A 26,745-nucleotide genomic window follows, 5' to 3' on the forward strand; every position below is an offset into this window, starting at 1 on the left:
CCGCTCAGTGACATCATTGTTCCCACCATGCCCCCCTCTTCCGCTCAGTGACATCACTACTCCCATCATGCCCCTCTGCCAGGAAGCAATGAACTTCTTCCTACTCTTCAAGCAGTCTTCATTCTATTCTTCTGGGGCTTCAGGCAAATTATTCTCTCTTCCTGTCATTTTCTCCCCATCTCTACCCTGATGAACTCATCTTCCTTTAGGATGGAGTCTCAGTCACTTGCTTCAGGAAGCCCTCCTGAGCCTCCATCCTGACTCCAGGGAGATCAGAGAATGGCACACACCTTTCTCACCCCTCCTCACACTTCAGGATGTGCTTATCGAAATGTCTGTCAGCTCCATCCAGGACCATGGTGATAGCACGGGGTGCCTGGTGGCTAGCACAGTGACTGGCGCATGCCAGGTGCTTCATAAACACTGGCTAAAATAATCTGAATTAAATTGAGTGGATGGAGGAGAGGGGACTTGTGAAGTCCTCAGGCATGTTGTGTTTCAGCTCCCCATGAAGGATAATTGGCTGCCCTCTCTTGAAAGCCTCTCCCATAGCCCATAGTTTTTGCAGTGTTAAGCCAGAATTTCCCCTTCCCCAGCTCAGATCCATTTCCTCTGTCCTCTGCAAAAACAGAGCGATGTCACTCACTAGGAGGCTCACGGGGACTCCTATGTTCAGGAATTGATTTCACCCTTAGCACACACCACCCTGCCTTGCTTAGGCTAGAGAAATCCTGTTCTTTTTGGGGTTTTCCTTGGAGGGCCAGGGACCAAGTCGAGATGGGCGGACTGAGAAATGAAGAGACTTCAAGTCTGTTCTCATACAGTAGTTCTCAGCAGTAAGAGACCTGTGTTCCTTAACCCAGCTGCAAAGCAAAGGCAGCCCCTCAGGGGAAGGACGGAAAGCATAGGCAAAATGTCTCAAGAACAGTCCCTCCCAGTAAGTTTCTTACTATTGTGGACAAAGCTTATTTAAGGCAGCAACTGGCTGTTTGGCAAAGTCAAAAGCAGTGGCCTTATCTCTACTAAACATTTACCAACAGTAAAGTTAAGGTTATAAATATGACAAGAGATGCTGGGCAACTCTGAAAGGCCGATTCCTTCTGTCGTTGAGCTTACTGGTACTTCTTTACACCAGGGGGGCAGTAATGTCCTCCTGAGGTCTTCTCTTCCCTTTGGTACACAAGCAAACCCTGAGCCAGAGAGGTACTGTCTGCTCTGGAATGCTGCCAAAATGGTGGCACTCAGAGTAGGTGACTTCCACTCAAATCTGTCATTTTGAGAACCAGATTTCTACAAATGTCATTCTATCAGAGCAATTTTACCAACACCTCAGTGTGTATGACATAGTGGGAGCCTTTAAAGATGATTCTAACCTTCACCCTTGCGAACCACTGGTTCAGATCACTGGTTTTCCAACTAGCCCCTGTAGGACCCAGGGGCGTCCTTGGAAAGCACCGCCTCTCAGGGCTCTGGTAGGTAAGGGAGGAAAGGAAAGTTCTTGGGCACTGTAGTTTCTCTTCTGAATAGAACAGCTTTGCTCTCATCTGCTTTACTTAGTACATTTCTGCATAAGATCTTAAACAAAGGATTCTGTGGCCAAAACCAAAAAAGCGTAAAACCACTGACTTGGATAATGCTTATGGTACTTTCAAAGATTAAGTTGCTAAGACTTTTTTTTTTTTTTAAGCTGCTAAGACTTTTAAAAAATATATTAAATATACTCTAGACTTCCCTTTCCCCCAATACTATTTTCCAGAGAGCGATGTGTTGGAGAATCAAATGTTGGAAGGAGTCATTGAATGGTGATTCTGTCCATGGGGTTCTTAGGGCCTTAGTTCAAAGGAAGCACTATGGTACAAAACTAAAACTATGAAGACTTCTAAACAAGAACTGGCAAATTCATGCAATGAAAGCCTTACTCTCCTTCCGCCGTGGACTCTGGGTATGATGGTAAAGAAGGGAAATCAAGGGGGTACCGTGAAGGAGTCAGAACAGGTCCATGAAAGCAGACCAGGCTTGAAAGCAAGGACGTCAGCACGGCCCCTCTGCCAGTCGTGGAGGGAATCTACTGGAGGCAGCCTTCTGTTAGCTCAGAACCTGGCAGTTATCGGGTCCTCTGAGGAGTCTTCCTGGACCAGCACAGTGGGCTGGTTTGCCTGCTGTAAACCCACAAAACCCCTCTGATGACACCACGACAGCACTTGTCATGCTGCACAGCAATCTTGGGTTTCCCCGAGTGGCTCCTGCCTGAGACTCTCATCTCTGTAAGGGGAGGCGTGAGGTCTCTGTCACCACCAGTGCCGGGCACACAGCAGGTACTCACCCAGATGACGTACAGTCATGGTCTCAACCCACTTCCCTTTGGAGCCCAAGGTCGGTGGAGATCAGTGGCAGCAGTGTTGGGGGACAGTACAGGGCCCTGACCACCGAGCTCAGCCCAGAAATAGTGCCAGCAGCAGGGAGATCCCCCCATCCACGGAGATGCCACAGTTGGCTTTGCCTTCCTGCTGGTGGGACAGCCTGGCTTTCCATGGTGTCATTCACACTCCCTTGGCCAGTCCCCCTCATGACTAATGGTGTACATATGGAAGGCGAGAGGGCACAGTTGGCCGGCAGACAGAGCACCAGCCAATGAGACCACAACCCATCCCTGGCTCTTTGAGTCATAAATACTTTGTTCTACCCGGCTACGCCTGGCAGTCCCAAGTCAGTGGATCTGGGGCCGATGTGGTCTATGTCCAAAGTTGGAATATTTGAGCAACAGGCAAGGAAAGAAAAACTAAGGGCCAAGATCCCACACTCAGACGTTGAGAGGGATCAAGCAGGGAAGGTCAATGGAGGAAATGAATGAACAACAATGTGGAAAAGAGCCCAATGGGTCTTATGGAAAATTCTTTCATTTTTTAAATTTGGGCCAGATTTGGCTGATGGATGACCTTGGATATATCTGCCTTTTCAAAACTCAGGCTCTTCAGACCAATTTGATTAAAAATAAATACCAGTGTAGAAGTTGTTCATACTGTAGACTTCAGCCGGTTTTATTTCACTGTTCTGTCTTACTGTTTAACAATGTAATTTCTTACTCAACTTTTCCAGGCGTAGATTGTGTGGCAGGGTTGAAGTATGACTGAATTACAGTGGCTGCCCCGAAGGGTCTGGCCACAGGTGACGTGTGAAAGGCCATCAAATCACCTGATGGATAAAGTCAGCAAGGCAAATATTTTAAGACTGCACTTTTCTTTGCCACAGTTTCCTTTTCATACCATCATTATTCAAGTAACTGAACTACCACTGCCAACTTGTTTATTTTAGGAGGCAATATTCTATCTTAGTGGAGTTGTTCAGACACACTTTCTTGTTAATCCTCAATCCCTTTTAGGCAGAGAGGGGTGTTTTTCCCAAAAGCCAGCAGCAAATCCAGGTAATGGCCAAGGACCTGGTGTTCTAGCATCCTTCCCTGGGCAGTGATTGGCTCCACAGAGCTATGCCCATTCGGTAGAAGGAAACATCTCTGGGGCACCTGGATGGCTCAATCGGTTAAGCCTCTGCCTTCAGCTCAGGTCGTGATTTCAGGGTCCTGGGATCACGTCCCACATTGGGCTCTCTGCTCAGCAGGGAGCCTGCTTCTCCTGCTCCCTTTGCTTGTACACATACACTCTCTCTGTCAAATAAATCAAATCTTGAAAAAAAAGAAAAAAAAAGAAAAAGAAAAAGAAAGGAGGGAAGGAAGGAAGGAAGAAAGAAAGAAAGAGAGACATCTCTGGAATCTATCCTTAGTCCTTCCATCTAGGCTTTGCTGGCGGGGAACTTTTCAAGGAAGAAAATAAACTCTATCTTAACGTGGTGGTTGACCACACGAGCTCTACCACCAGATGGCCTGGGTTCAAGTGCCGGTTCTTTACTCCCTAACTATGTCCCCTGAACCTCAGTTCCCCCATCTATAAAATGAATATAATGATATCAGCAACACTCAGCATCCACTATATCCTAAGAACCTGATAAACCTTGGCCACTGTCATCATCCTGACACCAGTTAAAAAAGTAGACAAAAGATGTCTGGAATAATCAGTTGAACACATATATTTGAGCAGCTGTTTGTGTAAAACCCTGGAAGGCCACGTCATTCATTCAACCAACACATATTTAAGTAGAACTTTCTACGTATCCGATTTTGTAAGTCTGGTGTATTTAATCATTCACCTGTCCTGAGTCCATCCAAGTTTTACCCGCGGCAGCCTACCACACACACGCACACGCAGGCACATTCCCACATTTCACTATGTATGCAGGAGGCACCAAACTGGTGAACAAGAGACTTGGTTCCTGTCCCTGTGGAGACGGTGGGGAAGACAGACAAACCGGTCAGGTGCCCAGAGGTCAGAACCATCCTGGGTCCTCAGCTCAAGGAAGCTGGTGGTGGTGAGGGGAACAGAGATGTCCGAGGAGCTGCAAGTCCCAGGGCCAGCCCTCACCTGCAGGTCCCGGTTGTGGTTTTCACACAGGAGCTGAAGGAACCGGAGGATGGGCTGCATGATGGTGATGACCGCGCTCATCTCCAGCTCGTCCTTGGTCTTGTCTGCTGTGGCCTGGGTGCCTTCCCCAGACTGGTAGTGGTCGTCGGGGTCAGCCTCCCTCCGGAAGGTGCTGAAGGCTTTCCTGGTGGCAGCAGAGGCCTCCAGGAGCTGATCTCGGACCTCTTCCGTTATTTGTGTCAAGGGCTCTTTGGCTAGAATGCAAACAGAAGACACTCAATGCTGCTGAGTCCTCAGGAGTCCTATTCACTGCATGAGAGATAATGTTCAAAAAGGTAGGTTCTGGTATTCACTAGAAATCTTCAAGGTTGGACAAACACTTCTCTTAGTCCTTACGATTGAAACTGGGTCATGCCCTGCCCACTCGCTTATGGCTCTGACATTATATCTAAGCTTGCGCTGTGTTAGAGGAAAAGTCTTAGTATTGGCTCTGTCAGCCTCACAAATCTGTATGGCTCTGGGCCTCAGGGTCCTCATCTGCAAAGGGAAGAGAGGATCAGTGAATTCTACCTAGAGAAGCTTCTGAGAGAGTCATATAACAAGGATCACAACCGTAAGTCCTGTTACTGTGGTGACAATAAGTTGAGCGCTTTCCACTAAGTACCAAGGCACTGTGTGTTACCTCATCGAACCCTCACAGTGACCCTGGAAGGCATCAGAGTGAGGAGTGCGGTGCTCTGCAGCCAGTCTGCCTGGGTTCAAAACCTACTCACTGCATAGCCTTAACAAGGACAAGTCAGTCTCCACTCCTCAGTTTCTTCATCTGTAAAATGGGGATGACAATTCTATCTCTTGTATAGGGTTAATTTCAGTTCCAAATCAAGTAAAGGATGAATAGTGCCTGGTTCATAGAAAGTACTTAATAAATGTTAGCCTTTCTCCCTCTCTTTATTCCCTTTCTAGATCAGTGGTTATAAACTAGAGCTGACTTTGTGCTCACCCCCACCCCAGGGACAATCAGCACACTCTGAGGACACTTCTAGTCTGCTGCAGGGGTGGGCTACTGGTATCTATTGGATAGGGGCCACACATGCTGTCAAACACCCCACAGCACACAGATCAGTCCCTCCAGTGACTCATCTTCCAGAGGCCAAATGTACTGTGGCTGAGAAACCCAGTTCTCAACTTAAAGCAAGAGGCCCGTAGTGGCTCGTTAGCCTGTTCACAGCCATTTGACTTGAACACTGGTGCATCTACCTACTTCCAAGTATGACTTCTCTTTGAGTGAGAGCATGAATGAACAACTTTAGAAACTTTCAAATAATTTCGAAAATACGGGGGAATTAGGTGACAAGTGATACACACCCAGTTTTGAAGTGTTTGTCTTTATTTTTTAAGATTTACTTATTTTTTATTATTTTTTAAAATTAACATATAATGTATTATTTGTTTCAGGGGTACAGGTCTGTGAATCACCGGCCTTACACAATTCACAGCACTCACCTTAGCATATACCCTTCCCAATGTCCATCACCCAACCACCCCATCCCTCCCACCCCGCCTCCACTCCAACAACCCTCAGTTTGTTCCCTGAGATTAAGAGTCTCTTATGTTATGTCTCCCACTCTGGTTTCACCTTGTTTCATTTTCCCTTCCCTTCCCCTATGATCCTTTGTCTTGTTTCTCAAATTCTTCGTATCAGTGAGATCATGTGATAATTGTCTTTCTCTGATCGACTTAGTTCGCTTAGCGTAATACCCTCTAGTTCCATCCATGGCGTTGCAAATGGCAAGATTTTGATACACTGGAATATTATGCAGCCACTACGTATTTATTTTAAAGTGGGACAGAGAAAGAGAGCACGTGCATGAGCGTTGGGTAGAGGGAGAGGAGAGAGAGAATCTTAAGCAGACTCCCCACCGAGACTCAGGTGTCCCTAAATTTGTGTCTTAATTTTCCCTACCATTGAATAGAAAATAACCGGAAAAGATTACAAATGGGTTTCCTGCCAATAAAACCTTGAGCTTGACCAAGAAGAAGGTACCTACATCTTTTTACACAAGAAGAACCGCCAAACCACAGTTTGAGCAGTTTGGCTCTCCTTACTTGGGAAGAATTACATCGTAACGAGACTGGTCTGCTTCTCCTGAAAGCCTCAGGTAGAATAGTTTGGAGTCTGTAGGTCCAGCTGGTGGAAGGGCTGCACGCAGGGGAACACTTACCTTTTTTCCGGGATGGGGCGTCCCTGTCTACCTCATCATCTTTCTTTTTATTCCCCAAGTCACTGGTGTTCACAGTCACTGTTGCTTTGATTTCCTGCTGGGCCACCTTCATTCGGTCATAGAAGACTTTGAAGAATCTTTCTGACTTCTTATCTTCTGTTAACCGGCAGAAAAAGGAGTGCTGCCGAGGAAAACCCACAGATTTTTCAACACTGTGACAGACCAGTGATCTAATCCCACTCAAGACACCAAAACCTCATGGAGATCCGAGCCAGCTGCAAAACCTCACAAATGGTCTAGGTTTGGACCAAAGTTGGTTCCATGCACTATCGTTCTCCGGATTGCACGTCCTGAGGTTTTCTACACGGAGACTGTAAAGCAGCCCGCCACAGGATGTCTCTGATGGACAGTCACACAGGCTTGAGACACATTCTAAGGGGGGTGGTGGTGGGGAGAATCCAGCCTACTAAGAACAAGCACCTGCACACGCCCAAAACAACTCCTTTAACAATGGAAATGAGGTATTTTTGGTGATTACTGCAGGTCCTGTCATGTGTTGAAGGACTTCTGTGAGCCCCTCCACTGTGCACGGCCCTGTGAATATCTACAGACCAGTAAGACATGCTGCCCACCCCTACACAGCTCCATACCAGGTTAGGGTGACAAGTTCATAAGTAAAACAAAAACGTGTCAGTAAAAAGTGCTCCAGAAGCTACACAGTTACATCCTAGAAGCGCAGAGCTGGCAAGGATGCCAGTGGCCGCAGTGATTCCAAAATCTTTGTGGAAAAGGTGATTTTCAAACCAGGTCTTGAAGGACAGGTAGAGAGTGGTTAGATGAAGAAGCTCAATGTTAACAGGTAGCTTGTCTCTTGGATGCACATTTGTTTTTGGGCCCACTGCAAGCAATAGTATACAATGTTGATATAAAAACACAATATGGTGTCTCAACTTCATTTATGAGTATTCTCTTTTCACCCCTTTGCAAACACCACGCTGTTGTGAATTATTTACATAAAAATACAATACGGTCATTTCCAGAGGAATAAAACAAAGCTCCAAACAATATATTTGCTTCTCCCCGTTGGATCTTTCTCCCAATTTCAAATCCTCCCCCATTTGGAAAGATGGCATTTCCCTACTGAAGGTAGCCTCAAAGGCTTGCAATCCTAGAAAAAAGTAAAACCTTAACAGCCATTGTAGTCCCTTAACTCCTCAATCTCTCACCCTGCCCCACCCCCACAACAGCTGCTGCCAGATCCAGCAGGCCCGGGGAAAGCCACTGTGTTTCCATCTGCCAAAAGGTAAGTGCGGTCCCTGACCCTTCTTCTAGCCACTAGCCCCTGTGCTGCCTTGACAAATGTCAGTCTCGTTTGCCGACAAAGCGCTTCTTGACTGTGGTCTTTCCTTCCCCTCTCACTCTTCTTCCTTCCTTCTGGTTGTCTTCAATATACAGCACAAGATCCATCCTTCCTACTTGCGCTCCCCGGTTCTATCTTTTCCCTCCAACGGCTCCGGTGGCAGTACAAGTCACTGCCTACCTACTGTGTGTCATGAGTCCTCCCAGACTCCCACACTCTTTGAACCAAGCTCAAGTCTTTTGTGTCCTCCATTGCACTTTACTACCTTTTATCTTCTTTTAGGTTTCTTACTATTTCGTCTATCCATCCATCATTCCATCCATGTACCCATTCATCCAGGCACCTACACATCTCCCTGTTTATCCACCCATCCAGTGTTTACTGTGCACCTGTCATGTGCTGGGCACTACGCCCATCATAGGAGTCACAATGGTGAGCAAAAAGAGGCCTGGACCCTGCCCCCCATAAAACTGGTAGGCCGGTAAGGAAAAGACCCAGTAATTCAATAATCACCCTAAGGATGCTTTACTAAAAATAGCCATTTATCCTTATGAAGCTGACCCAAGAGAATGCCGGCAGAGTGCTGTATCAGACACTTGGGGCCACCACCTTGCTCTTCCTCGCTTTTCCTGGCTCTTCCCATGGCTAGGGTCCCCTCATCTCCACTAACATCACCTCCTCAGCAAGGCCATCCCTGATCATCCTACCTGAGGCAGCAAACCAGTCAACTGCTTATTCGCCCCTGCCCTGTTTTATTCTCATCGTAGCAAGTGTTCTCTGTTGTATTTGTTGTTTACCTACTTACTGCATGTCTCATGCAGAGTGCAAGCTCCAAGAAGCCAGGTGCCTCACCTGTATGCTTTACAGCTCTCTCCAGAGCACCCACAGGAGCCCCAACACCTAGAAGGAGTTTCCTAATCATTTGAGGAAAGAATGAACACAACCCAATACTTCATGGCTCCTTCTAACCATCAGATCCTGCTTATACTCAGTGGCTGTGCCAGAAGTAAACCCCCAACACAGATTAATTCTGGAAAACTGCTCAAATATGAAAAAGCAAGTTCTAACTGTTCACTTCTTTGAGAGCTGATGCCATCTACAAACAAAAGGAGAGAGGTGGGGACTCAGAACTCAACCTATAACCACCTAGTTATGGTGACTACATTTTTTACCAAGATGAGCCATACAATATTTCACCCACATGGGGTCACGGGGAGACTGCACCAGAAGGGGGACCCTCGGGGCAATTAACTTCAGTTGCTACCCCATTAGTCTACTTGTCACATGGAGGCAACTTAAAAAGCATCCTTTGGACAATCTGGTCACTCAAAAAAAAAATGCACTTTAAGTAGGTAAGCAAATAAATAAATAACTAAAGCCTGCCATCTGTCATTGGTAACAGCGCAACACAGTGCCGAGTGATTGCCAGCTACAAACCGCACTGCTTAACATCTAGCTGGTTAACCCAACAGATGTCAACTGATAGGGCCAGGGGAGGGGAACCTCTTATGAAATGGGAGAAGGGCAAGTGACTGAGGATTACACGCTTCTATATATGTTTTGCAACAGCCAGTATATTTATTTTGCATTATTTACATCAGTCCTTAGTCCCTCAAGGATCCGAAGCCGCTTTATAAACAGAATGTGGTCAACAAATTAAGAAAGTAGACACTAGGTACAGAGACACGAGTAAGCCCCGAGAACCAGGACTAAACAAGGCCGGAGGCTGGAAGGTGGAAGAGATGATTCAGGGCAGTCCTGAGTCCCTGAAGTAACTACAGCCATTCTGCTGAAATGGAAGGCATACTCCAGTGGTTATTAGTAAGTATCAAAAGGAAAAATATTGCCAGTGCCTCGAAGGAAGGAAAACATTCCTGAATGAAGGGCTTGGAGGGCAGGCTTTCCAGTCAGAAACCCCTGGGTCCCTCACTCACTAGCTCTGTCACCTGAGGCAAGTTACTCAGTCTCTCTGAACCCACTCGGAAGGGTTGCCGCGGTGCCCACAAAGCACTTAGCACAGGGCCCACTGAGCGTCGTGTGTGTTTGTGTGTGTGTGTGTATGGCCATGACATTAGTATAATGTGAAAACCCCACAGTGAAGGCATCCGCCTAAGAGGCGAGGGCTGGGTAGTGAAGTGTGAGAATTCTGTCTCTGGAGACAGACACCAGGGTTTCAGCTCTGCTACTCATGAGCTGATATCACCTTAGAAAGTGACGATATCTCTGAAACCCAAATTTTCTCATTGGAAAAATGGCCATGGTAACAGTACCACATGGTGGTTATGAAGATCTAATGAGAAAATCACAGTAATAGGCACAATGACTGATATTTCCTGACTGCTTATAAGGTGCCAGGAATCCAGAGTAAAGCTTCATGTGCGTTTTCTCACACAAAAGTTCTCTAGGGGTAGTTATTACTTGTATCTGGGAGATCAGGGTACCCTAAAATATAATGGACATCAAGTATTTAGCACACCCCTGAGATGCCCACACTGTGACAAATGTAACCTCACCAAGACACTGTGAGAGTCAAGAGCTGTCGCCTCAGGTCTCCTGCCTGAGAATCTAATTAAAGATACTCTGGAAGGAAGAAGCTTGGTCTCCAGAAGGGAAGCAGTGCTATCTTGTATAAGAGGAGAAGTGAAAAGTGACAGCAGTGCAGAAGAGCTAAGATACCTCCCCCACAGAGGCATGATGTGCCAAAGGGGTAAATGGGGGGCTGAGGAACGGGGCCCTCAGTTAGGGGCTCCTGGAGGCAGTCACTGCCCCTCTCTGGTGCTCAGCACAGTCTGGACTCAGCAAGACCAGGGCCCTGCACACAGTTCAAAAGCCTGTTTGTTAAACCTCTTTCTGTGATATTGTATTTGGAGGACTTGGGAGGGGAGAGGGGACACCCTCCCCAGGACTCTTTCCCCAGATGCAGGTGGGACCTCAGACCAGAGCAGGTGGGTACTTCGCCTCCCAGACCTCAGGCTCTTGAAGCAGGGCCTTTTCTTTTTTTCTTTTTGCTTTATTTACTTATGCTTTTAAATTTAAATTCAACTAACATATATTATTAGTTTCAGAGGTAGAGGTCAGTGAGTCACCAGTGTTATATAACACTCAGTGTTCCTTACATCACGTGCCCCCCTTGATGTCCACCATCCAACTACCCCATCCTTTCATCCCCCAGTTATCCCCTCCCCTCATCCCCTCCCCTCCAGCAAGCTTCAGTTTTCCTGTAATTAAGAGTCTCTTATGATTTGTCTCCCCCTCTGATTTTGTCTTATTTTATTTTTCCCTCTCTTCTCCTATGATCCTGTTGTTTCTTAAATTCCACATATTAGTGAGGTCGTATAATTGTCCTCCTCTGATTGACTTATTTCGCTTAGCATTATACCTTCTAGTTCCACCCGCATTGTTGCAAATGGCAAAACTTCATTTTTTTTGATGGCTTAGTAGTATTCTATTGTATATATATATACATATATATATATATATTACACATTTTCTTTATCCATTTATCTGTCAATGGACATGTGGGCTCCTTCTATAGCTTGGTTGTCATGAACACTGCACTATTAACATTGGGGTGCAGGTGGCCTTTTGGATCATTACATTTGTATCTTTGGGCTAAATACCCAGTAGTCTGATTGCTGGGTCACAGGGTAGCTCTACATTGCAGGACCCTGCATGCTGTTTTGCAGAGTGACTGCACCAGCTTGCATTCCCGCCAACAGTGCTGGAGGGTTTCCCTTTCATCGCATCCTCATCAACATCTGTCATTTCTGAAGCAGGGCCTTTTTTCTACGAGCTACTTGTCTACTTTCCTCCCTGAACTTATGAATCACCCTTTTCTCCAACTAAGAGTCAGTAGTGTCAAGTAGAGACTGTTTTGCTTTTCCAAAAGTTTCACGGCAACCCCACCTAGCAAGTGTGAGATAACCATTCAAAATTCACCTGGCCTAGAGTAGGTAACGCTACATGGTGGTAAGAGAAGTCAGAACAGTGGATGCTTCTGGGGAGTGTGAGTGGGGAGACTGAAGGGAAACAAAAGAACTTTCTGGACTGAAGAAAATACCCTGATGAGGCTGGTGGTAAACAGAAGGGTGTGGTAGAGATAACTACAACACTAAGAATAAAACATGGAACCTGTGAACATGTTACTTTCCACGGTGAAGGGAGACAAAGTTGTTGACCTTAAAAGAGGGAGATCATCTTATGCAGGGAAGGCAATATGATCACAGAGATCCTAAGCGTGGAAGAGGGAGACAGAAGAGGAGCTCAGAGTGAGGCCATCTGAGGACTCCATGCGCCACCGCCGGCTGGGACGACGGAGGAAGGGGCCTTGACCCAAAAAACACAGGCAGCCTCTACTGGAAGAGAAAAGGAAATGGATTCCCCCTGGAGACTCCAGAAGGGAATGCCGCCCTGACAACACCTGGATTTCAGCCTAGTTAAGACTCATGTCAAACTTGGAAGGTAAAAATTCTGGTTGTTTTCAGTTGTTTAGTTTGTAGTAACTGGTTACAGCGGTCATAGAAAACGAACACAGGTATGCATTATTTGTCAAATCTAATCAAACTGTACACTTGTAATCTATGCATATTACAGTATACGAATTATGTAACAATGAAAAGGGAGAGAGGAAGAGAAGATCGGCTTCGTTCCCAGAAAGCTAGAAAACCATGTAAAGTTGTCCAGAGAAGGAGCTATCCTCTGAGGCCGTCTCCGCCAGCAGAGGGATCTGTGCTGCTACCTGCACAGCTGACCTTTCCTTGCCCTCCACGCATCTCCAAAACACACGCAGTTTCGAAGCCCCTTCCATATGAGCTGTCCTGTCAGCATCTTACAGGACTGCCAAGACAGAAATCGTAGTTCATCAATCTGCCCTGTTGTAGATGAGAGAGTTGGGCTGGGAGAGGTCTGGTGCTTCTTGCTTTCCCTACCCCCGGCCCTTGCTACCATCCTGCCTTTTTGAGAACACACGGAGGACCAGCCCCAGTGGTCGCACAGGAAACTCAAAGGAAACGAAGGCTGGTTTGGGGGCAGATAGACAGTACCAACCCCTACATCACAGACAACAGGTCTACCTGGCATGGCTTTAAGGAAGGGGCGGGAGCAGGTGAGCAAGGGAGCCTGCGCAGTGGCCGCCTCCCTGGCAGCTCTGGAGGACCGTGGTGGGTGGGGACCTAGGCATGGCCGTCATGTCATAAGCCAAGCCGAAAAACGAGAAAATACCGCGAAAAAGAAAACACTCGTCACAAAATGTGAAAGCAGGAATAACTCTATTCCAGCAGTTTCCAATACAGTTTCCAGCAGAGAAACCCATTCTTCCTCCCTCCCCAAACACCACCTTAGGGAAAGACCCCATGTTTAAGAGAGATACAGGCAGAACTGTTTGGCTGGAAAGAGAGTGGGAAGGACCCTCTCTCAGCCACTGGAACTCCTTGGAGCTGCACGGCTACAAAGAATATCGTTTGGAAACTAGCCCTTTAGTCTGGCCCTCCACATTTTACAGAGGAGGAAACCGAGGCGTAAGGAGCGGAAGAGACTTGCCAAGGCCACAGAGGATCTTTGCCTCCGACTGTGCAAACCAATCAACTTTTGACCATGCTGGGCTGTGGCTGGGTGACACAATGGCCCGAGGGCATGTTCTTGCCCTTGGTAACTGTCACGTGGACATAGTTTGCCCTCCTTGGGCTGCTTAAGCTGTAAAGAGACTCAGGGACTAAAGTCTTAGTGTAAGATAATAATGAAAACATCCTTTAGGATCACTTGAAAATACTAAGGTATGCTTCATTCGCCCGGCAGCCACCCACTATGGCCGCTCGAGTCCTTGCAAAGAAGAGGAGCACGACTGATAACAAGCCCACCCGGCTTCTGAAATAAGAGGCACCCTGAAGTTAGGAACTAGCAGACAGCGGCAGCTCTCCTAGTGACAGGCAGGCCCTGTGTAGGAGGGGGGTGGGCCGACACTCCTTTCTTTAGGGTCAAGAGGTCACAGAGTCAATTATATTGCAGGCAAGGGGTCCTGGGAGAAGAATGGGAGACAGAAACCTGCTCCAGGCACTGCACATACACACCAGTGAAGGTGAGCACATAAGCACCTTCTTGAAAAGCCATCTTCCCTAGAGTTCACAGACGTAGGGGGCGAAGACAGACTTTGTACCCCAGAACACAGAGCCAGCCAACCTGCACCTACAGGAACACAAGGCCTTTCTGTAGGGAGAAGCCCTTCATGGGCATCTTAACTTAAGAATGGGGGGTGGCAGGCAGCAGAGGTAGACACGACCCAGGATGGAGCATGACAGGAGCAGGGGTGGTCTGGAGGCAGTAGTCCACAGTGCCACTAGGACAGCTTCGAGGCTTGGATCCTGCCCCACAGGAAAGTATTTCCACGCTGAGCACGGCCCACCCTCCAGAAGCCTTTGTGCTGGATCTGGAGGGAATCCAGAGAATGAGCTTTTCCATTTCACTGCCTAGTACTACATGACCCAACCACCACAGCCCATGACATTCACTCTGGTCACTTATCTGCTGCAAAATGAATTAAGTCCTCAGACTGAGTCCAAGAATTTGAAAAATGTGACTGCTGAACAGTGCTCAATGCTTGAATTTCCAGTGGCTGACAGAAATTCCTCCCTAAAGCCTGATTTTTCTCTTTTCCCTCTGCCTCTGAAACACAAGGACATCGCACTTGGCCTTGGGAGTCTCGGGGACTTGGGGAGACATCCCCAACCAGACCTTCCCAGCTTGAAGAGACTCTGCAGGTGTCAGAGGGACAGCAATGACTACCGAGGCTCCCCAAGGCTACCTGGGGAGTTCTCTTCCTGTACCCGTGGTTAACTGAGCAGTCACCGTTTCCTGGGGACCCCCACTTCTATAAACTGTGTTACAGTGAATGCTCACTGAACACTGCCTATTTTCCAGGTGCTGCCTAAATGCTTTACATATATTATCTCATTTAATCCTTGTAATGACCCATGAGGTGTGTACTATTATTAACCCTGCCTTACAGATCAGGAAACTAAGGCTCAAGGAGGTTAAATAACTTGCCCAGTCCCACAGCCAGGAAATGGTGGCGGTGCCCCAGGACTCAGGCCCCACTTGTCTGCTGTCAGCCCATGCTCGCAATCTCTCTGCTTTGTTAAACACCTCTCATCTGAGCAAAGTTTGCCAACCTCTAAATACCTCCTGGCTTTTTATAATCCACACACCCCCCCCACCACGCCCAGTCTCTCAGCTGCACAAACACAGACTCTTCTCACAGGAAAGAATAGCTGTGGTAGGTACTCATGTGAGGCCCAGTGCACTTGTTCAGATGGGCTCCCAAACAAGCCCCTTCTGCCAGCTGCAGACGGGCCAGGGCTGGGGGTTACATGTTAACAAGACCACTGTCACACACTGACAGCTATAGGTCGGGAGTCCTTGTCTTAGAAACCAAGGACAATAATCAAAACCCAGGATTGTGGACCATGAACTGGGCGATAAACCACACGTGGTAAGGCACAGCTGCTTGGAGCACCGGACATCTGGAAACCTCAGTTTCAGCCTTCGCTCCTCACTAAGCAGCCACGTGATCTTGGGCAATTTACTTAACAGCATTTATGCCCCGGGTTCCTCATCTGAAAAACGAGACTCTTAGCACCTGCCTTGCCTGTGTCACACGGAAGCTGGGGGCCCGTCCAGGTTGCAGTTATGAAACATTACGTGTGAAAAACATTTTCATTACTATGGGAACCTATTGAAACGTACGGTGCTGCTGTTATCTATCCATTCCCCCTCTCAAGGGAAAGGTATTAGAACGTAGGATATGTGGCTCAACCTGGGTGCTGGGTGTTCCATGATGACCAAAGTCTGGTGTCCACAAAACACCCAACGATAAACAATTCTAGCTGATACTGGCAGGTCAAGATAGTCTCTAAATGGACGGCAAAAACAGAGTGAATAGCAGTTCTCATAACTGTCACAATAAAGAAAGGTAAAAAAAAAAAAATACAAATCCAGCTGGAATTCACTAGAGAAGCCATTCAGATTGCTTAGACATAAAAATACACAATTTTGCTTCTGGTTCTCAAAGTTTAACATAAGGCAGAATACAAGCTTGCGGTCAGACCCTCCTCGCAGATAGTCCTGAAACATTCAACATGAACTATTTTTCCATTATCGTTTCTTTTTTTTTTCCACCATTCTTTAGAAGAAGTATGATGCAATGGAAGAGTCTAAGAATTAATAAAGTGGGCATTAAGAATCAAACACTCCTCTGGTATAAATTATCACTCTAAGAAGGACATTTTTTTGCAAGGTTTGATGGGTTTTAACCAGCAGACATCTGGAACTTTCAGCTCACCAAGCTCTGTAAGGCTATCTCTAGCTTCGGTGAGTTTAGAGATAAAATAAATTTCAAAGCAGAAAAGAAAGAAGGGACAAAGCAAACCAAGTCTATGTTGGAAAGATACCCACATTTCAAGTTCATTCTTCTCAAAGAAAGTTCTCCCTGGGGGCGCCTGGGTGGCTCAGTGGGTTAAAACCTCTGCCTTCGGCTCGGGTCATAGTCCCAGGGTCCTGGGATCGAGCCCCGCATCGGGCTCTCTGCTCAGCGGGGGGCCTGCTTCCCACCCCCCACCGCCCTCCCCTCCGTCTGCCTCTCTGCCTACTTGTGATCTGTCAAATAAATAAATAAAATCTTTAAAAAAAGAAAAAAGAAAAAAGAAAGTTCTCCCTGGTCTACACCATATAGCTACCTCTTAAGGACTTAGACACAAACGCCCTATTTCAACGACTCTGCCGTGCCAGAGCTGGTGGAGGCTACCTTCTGGGTCACTGCCGCCTTCTAACGCCTGACAGAAGAGGTGGAGGACATGGAGATCCTCACTCAAATTATTCTGCCCACTGAGCTCCAAGTAAGGGCCTGAGTTCCAAGGTCAAGGCCAAAGCAGTGGCTTATCATGACTTTTCTCAGGGTGAATTAATTTGAGTATTAGCAAGCAGTAAAGTCCAACCTGTTCTTTAAGAACCACTTTTCTCCTAGAATGGAAAGCTTACCTCTCCTTTTTCATCTCCCAGCACCTACAGGAATCAGCAGCTGTGGATAAAGTCTGCCCTATTTGGTAAGCAGACTGGTTTCTCCTCAGTGTGGATCAAAACACTAACACTTTTTCACATATTCATCAACAACAACCAACAATCTGTACTTCCTAAGAAAAAAATTTTTAAGGTGTTATCTTACAAAGTCCCTGTATGTGTAGGTAAACTATAAGCAAACATCTCTAGGAATATTTAACAGTAAAATCAAACAGATTTCAGAAAGGCAGGTCAGGGAACCTTCTGGAGGAAACAGGAACAAGACATTAAGAAGACTCCAAATTTTCCCTGGGTTCAATGCTCAAACCTCCATATGGATGCCAAAAGTCAGCATCTTTTGTTGGTGTGGACTGGCAGCTGTCTCTTTCAGCCAAAGATAGAAGAGAAAAACAGAAATCCTCCAGAGAAAAGCAAAGATGACAGTGGAATGTGAAGTCGTTTCAGCCCCCAGCATTGCCTGACGTTGCAGGGGACTATGGGAGGGACATCCTTGGGACTCTTCCTCACATGTAAGAAGGCACTGTGATTGCTCTTCATATCAGCAGGAGGCTTAGACAAAGGAAAGGTGGTACAGAGCAAAGGAGACTTGGATTGGACCCCAGAAAGGCCTTTTGTTAAAGTACTCGGGGAGGTGTTAGAAGCTCAGTCTATGGACATCGATTCAACTATGGAAGAGGATGCAGGACAGTCTCCAGTACGTGTCTGGGGCTGCAGGAGGTGCATGCCAGCCTCTGACGGTGCCCTCCAGAGCTCATTCTATGACTCAATGAAAAGTAACTTCTGGCGGTTAGGGTGAAACTCTCAGGTCCCATGTCGCCTGCCCACAGACTTGCCATGGGGGACACAGAAGGCTTCTCAGCAAGCTTTGACCTGCATAAGGGCTGCAAAGAGGTGTGTGGAAAACTCTATCACCAAAAATCCCAGCCATGCATTCACACAAGAGAGCACGGGGGGGGGGGGGTGGGGGGGTGGGGCTGAGGTAGAGTTTGCCTGTTCCTTCCCACTTCACCTGGGAGTTCAATCTGTGCTACCAAGAAAGGGGACTAACACAGGAGCTGGAAGGGAAGAACTCTGATCTTTGGTCTTACTTCCATTCTGTGTTCTGAGGGCAATTAATGAACAGTGACTGAATTTTCCTGCCCTGAAAGTTATGAGGTTCCACAGGGCATCCAACGTGAGCTCTGCATCAACGTCAAGAACAATCCTTTGCACACCCATTTCCTGTGGTTGCACAGACAGTGGCAGGGGCTCGGAGAAAGGGCTCTGTATCCTGCAGCCTTAGTAAGGGAGAAGTGGATGGGCAGGGGCACTGAGGAGTTGAGTGTGTTTGGACAGGTCATCTATTAACGAGCGGCCTCCCTTTCCTCACCTGTAATGGAGGAGAGTGGAGGGTAAGTGCCTCCAGAGAGGCCTGTGGGATGCGGTAGAGGAGGTAACACGGGGGAAGCCCAGCAGAGGCCTGGCACCTGGGAGGTATTTTATACCAGCCACTTTCTCCTCCCTGCTCTCAGCAAACCTATGACAAATCCACTCGACCATAAAATCCAAAGAATAATAAATATACTCTGGCCTGCTGGGGGCAAGGACACTGCCTGGCAAAGAGCAAACCATCAACCAAAGCGAGCGCCTTCCTGATGGAGGTCCCACAGTCACCCTCAGTCCTCTGCTCAATTCCACCAACTCTCAGGGGACAGCCCCCCAGGGACCCCAAAGGAAAAGCTCCAGGACTTGCATCTCCCAACCTCACAGGCCCATTTCACCAGGTACTGGCCCACCAGGGAGCTTCCCTGTAGCCACCAAGAACATCCTCAGGATCGGGCAGTAGAACGTACAGATGGCCAAACGGACGGAGATGGCGGGATGAAATTACACAGCTCTCATCAGTGTAAGTGCTGCTTAATATATTATGGCTTTGGCATCAGTACCGTGGATGCAAGCAGGAGATGGCCCGAGCCAACTTGGTGCCCTTTAGAAGCACTGACTAGAGGTTGGCAGTCAGGTCACCTGATGGGGTCCAGCCACCATTTCATTCCTGCTCCCCCCACTGCTATGCTTCTGCCACCTTGGCCTCTTTCAGCTCTGGCAAGAGGCCCAGTCCATGCCAGCCTGTCTGTCTGGACACTCCTGCCCTCTGCTCTCTGCATGGCTGCTCTCTTCTCATCTGTTAGGTTTGGGCTTTAATGGCACCTCTTTAGAGAAGCCTTCCTGACCATCCTAAGTGGGTTCTCCTAAACCCTCTGTGCCCTGGTTGTTTCCTTCCTCATCCTTCTCCCAGAGTGTTATTTAACTCGTATACTAGCCACCTCTCCCACTAGACTGTGAGCTCCTCAAGGGCAGGGCCCGGACTGATCTTATCCCGGACTCTATCTCGGCCAATTTATATAATGCCTGGCACCCACCAGGGGCTCAACACGTGTTTGCTATCTTGGTGAATACACAGTAATCCTGAAGGAGGCTTAGTTCCAAAAACCTCAAACTGAATCAAGATTTGCATCATGGCAGCTAAAGTTTAACTCCATAACCATAAGATCCCCATCTGTGAAGGCCCCACGTGCTGCCAAATGGAGACAGTGAAACACGCCAAGGACCAGGTGAAGGTGGCTGAGGTGGCCTTCTCGCCTCTCAGAGGCTTATCAGGTTCACACACATGCCTCCATGATGGGCTCTGGCTGGCTAGAGATCCATAATCCGTCTAGTTAACTGTTAACCACGCTGGCCTCACTGACACCTGCATTATTAACTATGGGGCACCGAGGACAATCATTTGTGAGCCTCACATCTCAGAACCTGGCTCGCTCCTGGACATGAGAACTACCCAGGCTCTGGGCTGAACAGTTTGTGGGCTTATGTTGCAAGGAGGCTAATAAAAACACATTTCTCAAACACCGTATGGTGAGGGCAACTGAAATACATCCTCCTCAAATGCAATATGTTTTGTTTTTTTTTTTTTAAGTCCGAATGCAAAGGGACACAAGTGGCTTGAAGACGTTAGACGGTTTATAGGACTAGCCTGGTCAGTGTCTGGGCCATGTCAATGGGTAGTTTAAAACCCAGCCATGGCAAAGTGATAGAAATAGCAGGAGAGCCTCTGCCAGTCTCAAAAAGGGAACCCTTAGGAAATTTAAGTGGATATAGATTTCCCAGTGAAAAGAAGGGTCGTGGCAGACGTCTCAAAGCCAGCTGTGAATGTCAGTTAGGTCGTGGGGCCCAGGCTCCGTGCTCATGGACGAGGTGCCTTTCCTATCCCCACATCAGGATTCAAAAAGCTGGCAGTTTCTAATGAGAAAATATTTTCAACCATGAAGTTAACTCTGCTGGAAGAGCTCCAAAGGGAAAGTCCCTCCAGTTACTCGGAGGGGAAAAAAAAAATTACCTTCTTGGTCTGGAATCTGGGGATATTTTATGCAGATGTCTCTAACAGAAGTTAATAAGGGGAAGTCAGCTTGCCTTTGATTATTCAAACAGGCTACTGCTATTAAGAGTTGCACAACTCTTGGGCAAGGCAGGGGTGGGTTTTGGCTTCTTTTTTTTTTAAGCCTGTCCTCCTGGGAACTGCTTTTTCTTTTCTAAGAACATTTCATGAAAACTTCCCTACTCACATCTTTTCGATACCTCTGCACTGGTGGGAGTGTGGATGGTAACGCAGGCCCATCTCAGGAGGCTCCGTGGTGGGCACTCCTGGGGGCTACGACAGGGAACTTCTCAGAATAGCAGTTCCACTTCCCTGCTGAGAACTGGGTAGAGGAGCCACAATACCCCCCACCATATTTTTCTCTCTTTTTCTTTCTTTCTTTCTTTTTTTATTTTTTTTTTTGGTGCAGGCTGAATAATTTCAACCTACAACCTGCGGGTACCAGAAATTGCCCAAGCTCTAGGAATTATCACTGTGGGACAAACACATTCTCTTGCTTTCCTGTGGTTCTATTTTATAATGTGCTAGGTGAGACAGGAGACATCCGCCCAGGGCAAGAGCACACAGGAGGATGTAGGGAAATACAAACAGCCCTTCTCCTTTGGGGAAGAGCAACATTCCTACGACTGACAGTGGAATCCACCCCGTTTAGGGGCAATCCAACAGGGAAGAGTAAGCTTCTATTGGGTGAGATTAAAGGCTTCTGGGATTGGTCCCTATAATGGAGGGGCTGGGTAATTAAAAAAAAAAAAAAAACATGGGAAAAGAAATAGGGGAGGGTGAACATAATATACCTTAACAGAAACTCTTCTGATGTCCTGGAGCTCCACAGGGGCTCCCCACCACAGCGAGGTGGGGGGTGGGTACAGGGGTGGGGAGAGGGGAGAGGAAAAATATTCTGTTTCCGGAGACAGCTCCAAGAATCATGAGTAGGTGTGAGAAACAAGGAAGCTTATAGATTTAAAAAAAAAAAAAAAGACGAAAGAAAGAAAAGGGGGGAAAGGAAGGAGTCAGGGAAGGGGGGGAGTGAGATCTCTGAGAGACAGGGGAATTAAAGAACACCATGGCAACAAGTCCGTCCACCTACCCCGACCGCCCACCCACAGCCAGATTCTTTGCTGACGCACTTGAGAACAAGCTGGTTCCTACCAGCTCAGGAAGGTGAGCAAACCCAGAGAGCTCATTAAATCCCTTCTCAGCGACTCTTGTCTGCCTGCAGATAGTGAGCAAGGAGGATATAAATAGAAGTTATATAACATCTCTTTGTTGATTCCTGTGCTTACCAAAAAAAATGCAGCATGACCTTGTTTTTTCTGAAGCATTTTCCTCGGCCTACTGGTTGGGGACTTTAATCAAGTTAGGGATCATCTTAAAGTTTAAACAGCAGGATATAGATTTCCAAGTTAAGGGTGCTCAGGACAAATCAGCCAAGCTTGGAACCCTCAGGCTCAGGTCTTGCTCAGGTATACAAAAATATCCAATATATATATATATATATATATATATATATATAAATCTTTAGGAATCGTATAGCTTCTTCTTAGAACACTTTCTGATCATGCTAGGGGTAATATTAATTCCCAAGAGCCAAGAACTATTAATAAAATGGCTTCTTGGATTTTCTAAAGGAGATCAGAGCACATAAAAAATATATATGTGTATTATACATATCATATATATATATATATATATTTAAAGCTAACTGATGGCTTCTAAATGCCACCAGGCATAATCAGTGCTCCTTTTCTCTCTTAAAAGGCAAGACATTAAGAATCCAATAGACTAAAAAGGACTCCTCCTCAGAGACGCCTTCAAAAGTCAGCACTGCAGTGAAACACAAATGTGCCCTGAACCCCAGCCCAACCTGGCCAGGTCTCCAGTGTCCACTGGAGCTGCATTCTGAACAGACTGCCCCTTGGGTGCCTTGGCGAGGAGGAACTGAACAGGAGACGTGCTTGCGGGACGCGCTGCAGAGCTCCGTGACTCGGATACCTTGTCTAACCTGTTGATGCCACAGAACTCTTTTAGAAACTGTTGCCATGGGAACTTGCCCCTCTCAGGCATTTGTCAAGAAATGTCACAGGTACTGGAGAATTCAATGCCCTTGGTCTCGGGGAGCTTTCTCGGAGTCAGAAGTGCAGCTTCAACCAAGAGGACTATGAAACCTGTGACGTGAGGGTTTTGAACACAAACATCTTGGAAGGGGTTCATCACAGAGGGCGTGAGGGGGGTGTGTGGCTGTGCTAGGAGAGCCTGAGAGTATATACAGGCCCCACTCAGCATTTAAATTCCATACACAGTGTTCTTAACGCAGCGCCTCAGCTAAACAAAGACCCTGTAGGTCTCTAGGTAGCTCGGATAGTGACCCCAGCAAGAGATGCTGTGCCTGTCATCCCTAGCAGGGGCTTTCCTTTCCCATCAGAACTGGTGGGTGGGCAACAACACAGTCATGCCCAGTCTCAGGCAGGACAAGCGCCTATGTCCCTTGGCGACCCCCTAGCCCAGGGACGGTGACTGCAGTGCCTCCGCCCATCTCTCGGCTGAATTCCATCAGCCTCCTGCCTTCTCCTTTTGTAAATTCCTGCCAGAAAAACAGGCTCTACCTTCTACAGTATGAACAGTGCAGATCTGGTAGGAACCAACACATCTCCATGTCCCGACGCAGCAATGTTGCCAGGTAACAAATGTAGAAATATACTCGGAAGACTGTATGTGACAATACACAACCCCCGCGCCGCAGCTGATAACCGAGGGAGTGTTAAAACACCATGTTCTCTTAACACTCGGGCTTGTGGTGTGAAAATAAAATTAAACGGGATACTTCCTCTTGTAAATATAAGACAGGCATACAACTCACACATGCATCCACTAATTGGAAATAGTAGAGGGGTTTGCGACAGCCATCTGCAGTGCACTCTGGCTTTCCCTCCCCACTCTCCCCGCCAGCACGAATTCCAGAAAACTCCAAGACACATAACTGAGCAGGAGCCCTTTTAATGTCAGGGACGAGTTCACCTCTGACCAGGGAAAGCGACTCAGTGAAGGACACCAGCGGAAACTACAGAAAAGCTCATGCGTTATTATAAAACTCACCATTGTGCGGATTGGTGGGATGACTTTGAAAACTCGTGGTAGAACCAAGCAGGGATTCCTTGCCTCCTGGATGAAATAACCAATGCTTCCTGGCCCCAGCCCCAACAGTATCAACACAGACACTGCTCTCCAGGGTGCGCAGCCCCTCAGTGAAAATGGAGCACAGAGTTAACTCCCTGGCATGGGACCCTGCCATCTCCAAGGCTTTCTGGCAGGGCAGAGAAGTGAGAAGATGTTTGAGAGGCAGACTTGGGCTCAAATCTCAGCTTTGCTAATTGGGTGACTTTGCGTAAGAGCTCTGGCTCTTGGGACTCGTGAGGGGCTCAGTGGGTTAAGCGTCTACCTTGGCCTCTGGTCATGATCTCAGGGTCCTGGGATCGAGTCCTGCATCGGGCTCCTTGGTCAGTGTAGAGCCTGCTTCTCCTTCTGCCTGCCACTCCTCCTGCTTGTGCACATGCTCTCTCTCTCTCTTTCAAAAATAAATAAAATCTTAAAATTAAAAAAAAAACTTGTCAGAGAGAGAGAGAGAGAGAGCACATACAAGCAGTCAGGAGTGGCAGGGAAACTGACACGGGGCTCGATCCCAGGACCGGAGATCATGACCTGAGCCGAAGGCGGACGCTTAACTGATTGAGCCGCCCAGGTGCCCGAACTCTGGGTCTTTTGAGCCTCCCCTTCCTCTGTAACCGGAGCTCCCCGATCTAACCCAGATAAAGTACATAACGGCGCCATGCACAGCTCCTGCCCTAGAATGGGAACTCTTCCTTTTTTTTCCCCCCAAATGAATATTCTTCAATATTCAAATTCAATATTCAGAGACTCAAATACGGGGAGAATTCACTGTACTGAGCCTCTTTGTGCAAAATGAGTAAAAACTGAGCGCTAACAAGCCTCACTCTATGCCAGAGTGCATGTGCTTCCTTCGATGCAAGTAAAACCCCCAAATTGTTAATAATGTCATCTAAACTTTCATAGAGCCCTAATTAAACGAGCCGCCTCTGTCTCCACAGAGAGGAAGTTATGCAAGCGAGTTTCCTCATCATTAACTTTCATAGACCTGGGAACTTGGAGCTTGCTGGAGGTGAAGCAGCACATATAGCACTTGAGAGTTTTTATTTGGCAAACAAGACAGCAAGCCTAAAAGAGAAAGACTTTCACGGTTTCCTTCTCTGCCGTTCACAGGCCAATATTATAACCAAAGCACAGACACCAGCCACACAAACTGTCTTCTGCCATATTTGGAAGGCATTGCACTCTGCACAAAGAGTCCATCCGCTGAAAGACCAAGTGAGATGAAGCCACAAATACCACTTTGCCTTATCAACAGAGGCCAGGTCCTCGAAAGGGGTCCACAGTCCTTTCTTGGTTCCCAGCCAGGGAGGGGATGTGGGCCACCTCTGTGCCAAGGAAATTAATGGAGTCTTCTCATACTTCTCATACAGGGAGGCAGCAACACAGAGGGCTGAGACCTCAGGCTGTGGCAGGAAATAAACCCGGACACAATTACCAGCTAGCTCGGTGACCCTGAGCAAGTAACTTGACCTCCTGGATCCTTTATTTCCCCTTTAACAAAAAAAGGGTCATGGCAGCACCGACCCACACAGGATCACCATAAAGAGTAAATGAGATCATGCAGAGAAGGCATGTGGCCTCACTCCTGGAACACGAACATTCAGATTCTGGTCTTCATTATTCCTACTACTGCAGTTATTAAGAAGAAGAAGAAATAGACCCCGAGTGCTCCTGGCACCATAAGGATAGTCCTCCAAATTCACATGATGTATTGCCCGTGAACTCAGCTAAACGTAACTCCCTTCCACCCCTAAAGAAGGGGGCCCTTTATAGTTGTTACAACCACTAACCACAAATTTTCACATCCTAATGCTTTTATTCAAAAAAGGACAATAAGGCTAGAGTATTACGATGGCCACAGAGGGGCAGAACTTGTATTCCTTCAGTGAACGCTTAGAATATTTAATGAGCACCCACCAGGGTCCTGATGCTGAGGAGTCAGACAGAGGCTGGATCCTGGGAGAAATTACATTCCTGGGGGGTGAGCAGAGAGAAAAACATACAACCAAAAAGTAACCATGAGCAATTACAATGTGTCAAGCAGCGTGCTGAGCTGAGCATTTTTCCATACATCTCATCTAGTTCTCAGAAGGACCCTACAGGGTAGGATTCTCTTCACGGATACGTTATGTACAGATCGAGTTCCCTTCACCTCACACACACAGGGACTTTTCTACGGAACTTGGGGGTGAAGACAAACTTGGTTTCTGTTTCCTCGGGTCCTACACTGAACCTCCACTTCAAGTGCGGTGACTGCTCTAGTGAATGAGCAGCCCATGGGGTTCACTACTCCTCTGCCTCAGGGGATCAAGAGAAAGTTTCTAGAACTGGAGACATTTCAGACAGGGCTTGGGAAGTATTCCAGGCAGAGGTAAACAGGGCCTGTCTCACACGGAGCAGAGGCATCCGAGTACACAGAAGGGACTGGCAAAGGAACAGACGCGGCTGCAGGACAAGAGAGTAGCAGTGTGGGTAGGGAAACCCAGGCAGGGCCAGACCACGCAGGGCACCACTGGATTTCATCATGGTGGCAGTGAACTCCAGCATCTGTATTAGGCTGTGGAGACAGGAAACGAGGGGCGCCTCTGTGGATCAGTTGTTTAGTGTCTGTCTTCAGCTCAGGTCATGATCCCACGGTCCTGGGATCGAGTCCTGTGTCAGGCTCCCTGTTCAGCAGGAAGCCTGCTTCTCCCTCTCCCTGCTTGTGTTCCTGCTCTCCCCCTCTCTCTGTCAAATAAATAAATAAAACCTTAGAAAAAAAAAAGACAGGAAATGAAGTGGTCAAGTTTCTGTTTGGGGGATATCACTGACAGCAGCATGGACGTAGGAAATGCCCAGAGGCAGGGAGGCCTCTAAGAGGCTACCCCAGTTATCCAGGTGAGAAACAATCAGGCTCAGAACTCGGACGGTCCCATGCTGGCAGGCGGTATAGCATGGTGGTCAGTAGTAGGAATTCTGAAGCCAGAGTGCCTCATTTCAAATCCCAGCTCCCCTGACCCTAGTGGGGCCAATATGGTCATGTCATTTAACCTCAAGGTGCCAACTGTC

At 47.5% G+C, this 26,745-nt stretch overlaps 1 protein-coding gene across 1 annotated transcript in view; it reads right to left on the reverse strand.

Moving 5' to 3' along the window:
* ITPR1 (inositol 1,4,5-trisphosphate receptor type 1) overlaps nucleotides 1-26,745 on the reverse strand; it is a 335,828-nt gene that overhangs the window by 68,597 nt on the left and 240,486 nt on the right. Inside the window, exons 44-45 of the mRNA XM_080801715.1 lie at nucleotides 6,695-6,875; nucleotides 4,473-4,726 (exon numbers count right to left, since the gene is read on the reverse strand). Of these exons, the coding sequence (XP_080657841.1) occupies nucleotides 4,473-4,726; nucleotides 6,695-6,875 (435 nt within the window). The remainder of the gene's footprint in view (nucleotides 1-4,472; nucleotides 4,727-6,694; nucleotides 6,876-26,745) is intronic.

This window comes from Martes martes (assembly GCF_963455335.1).
Source record: "Martes martes genome assembly, chromosome: 1".
In the NCBI taxonomy this organism is placed as follows: Eukaryota; Metazoa; Chordata; class Mammalia; order Carnivora; family Mustelidae; genus Martes; species Martes martes.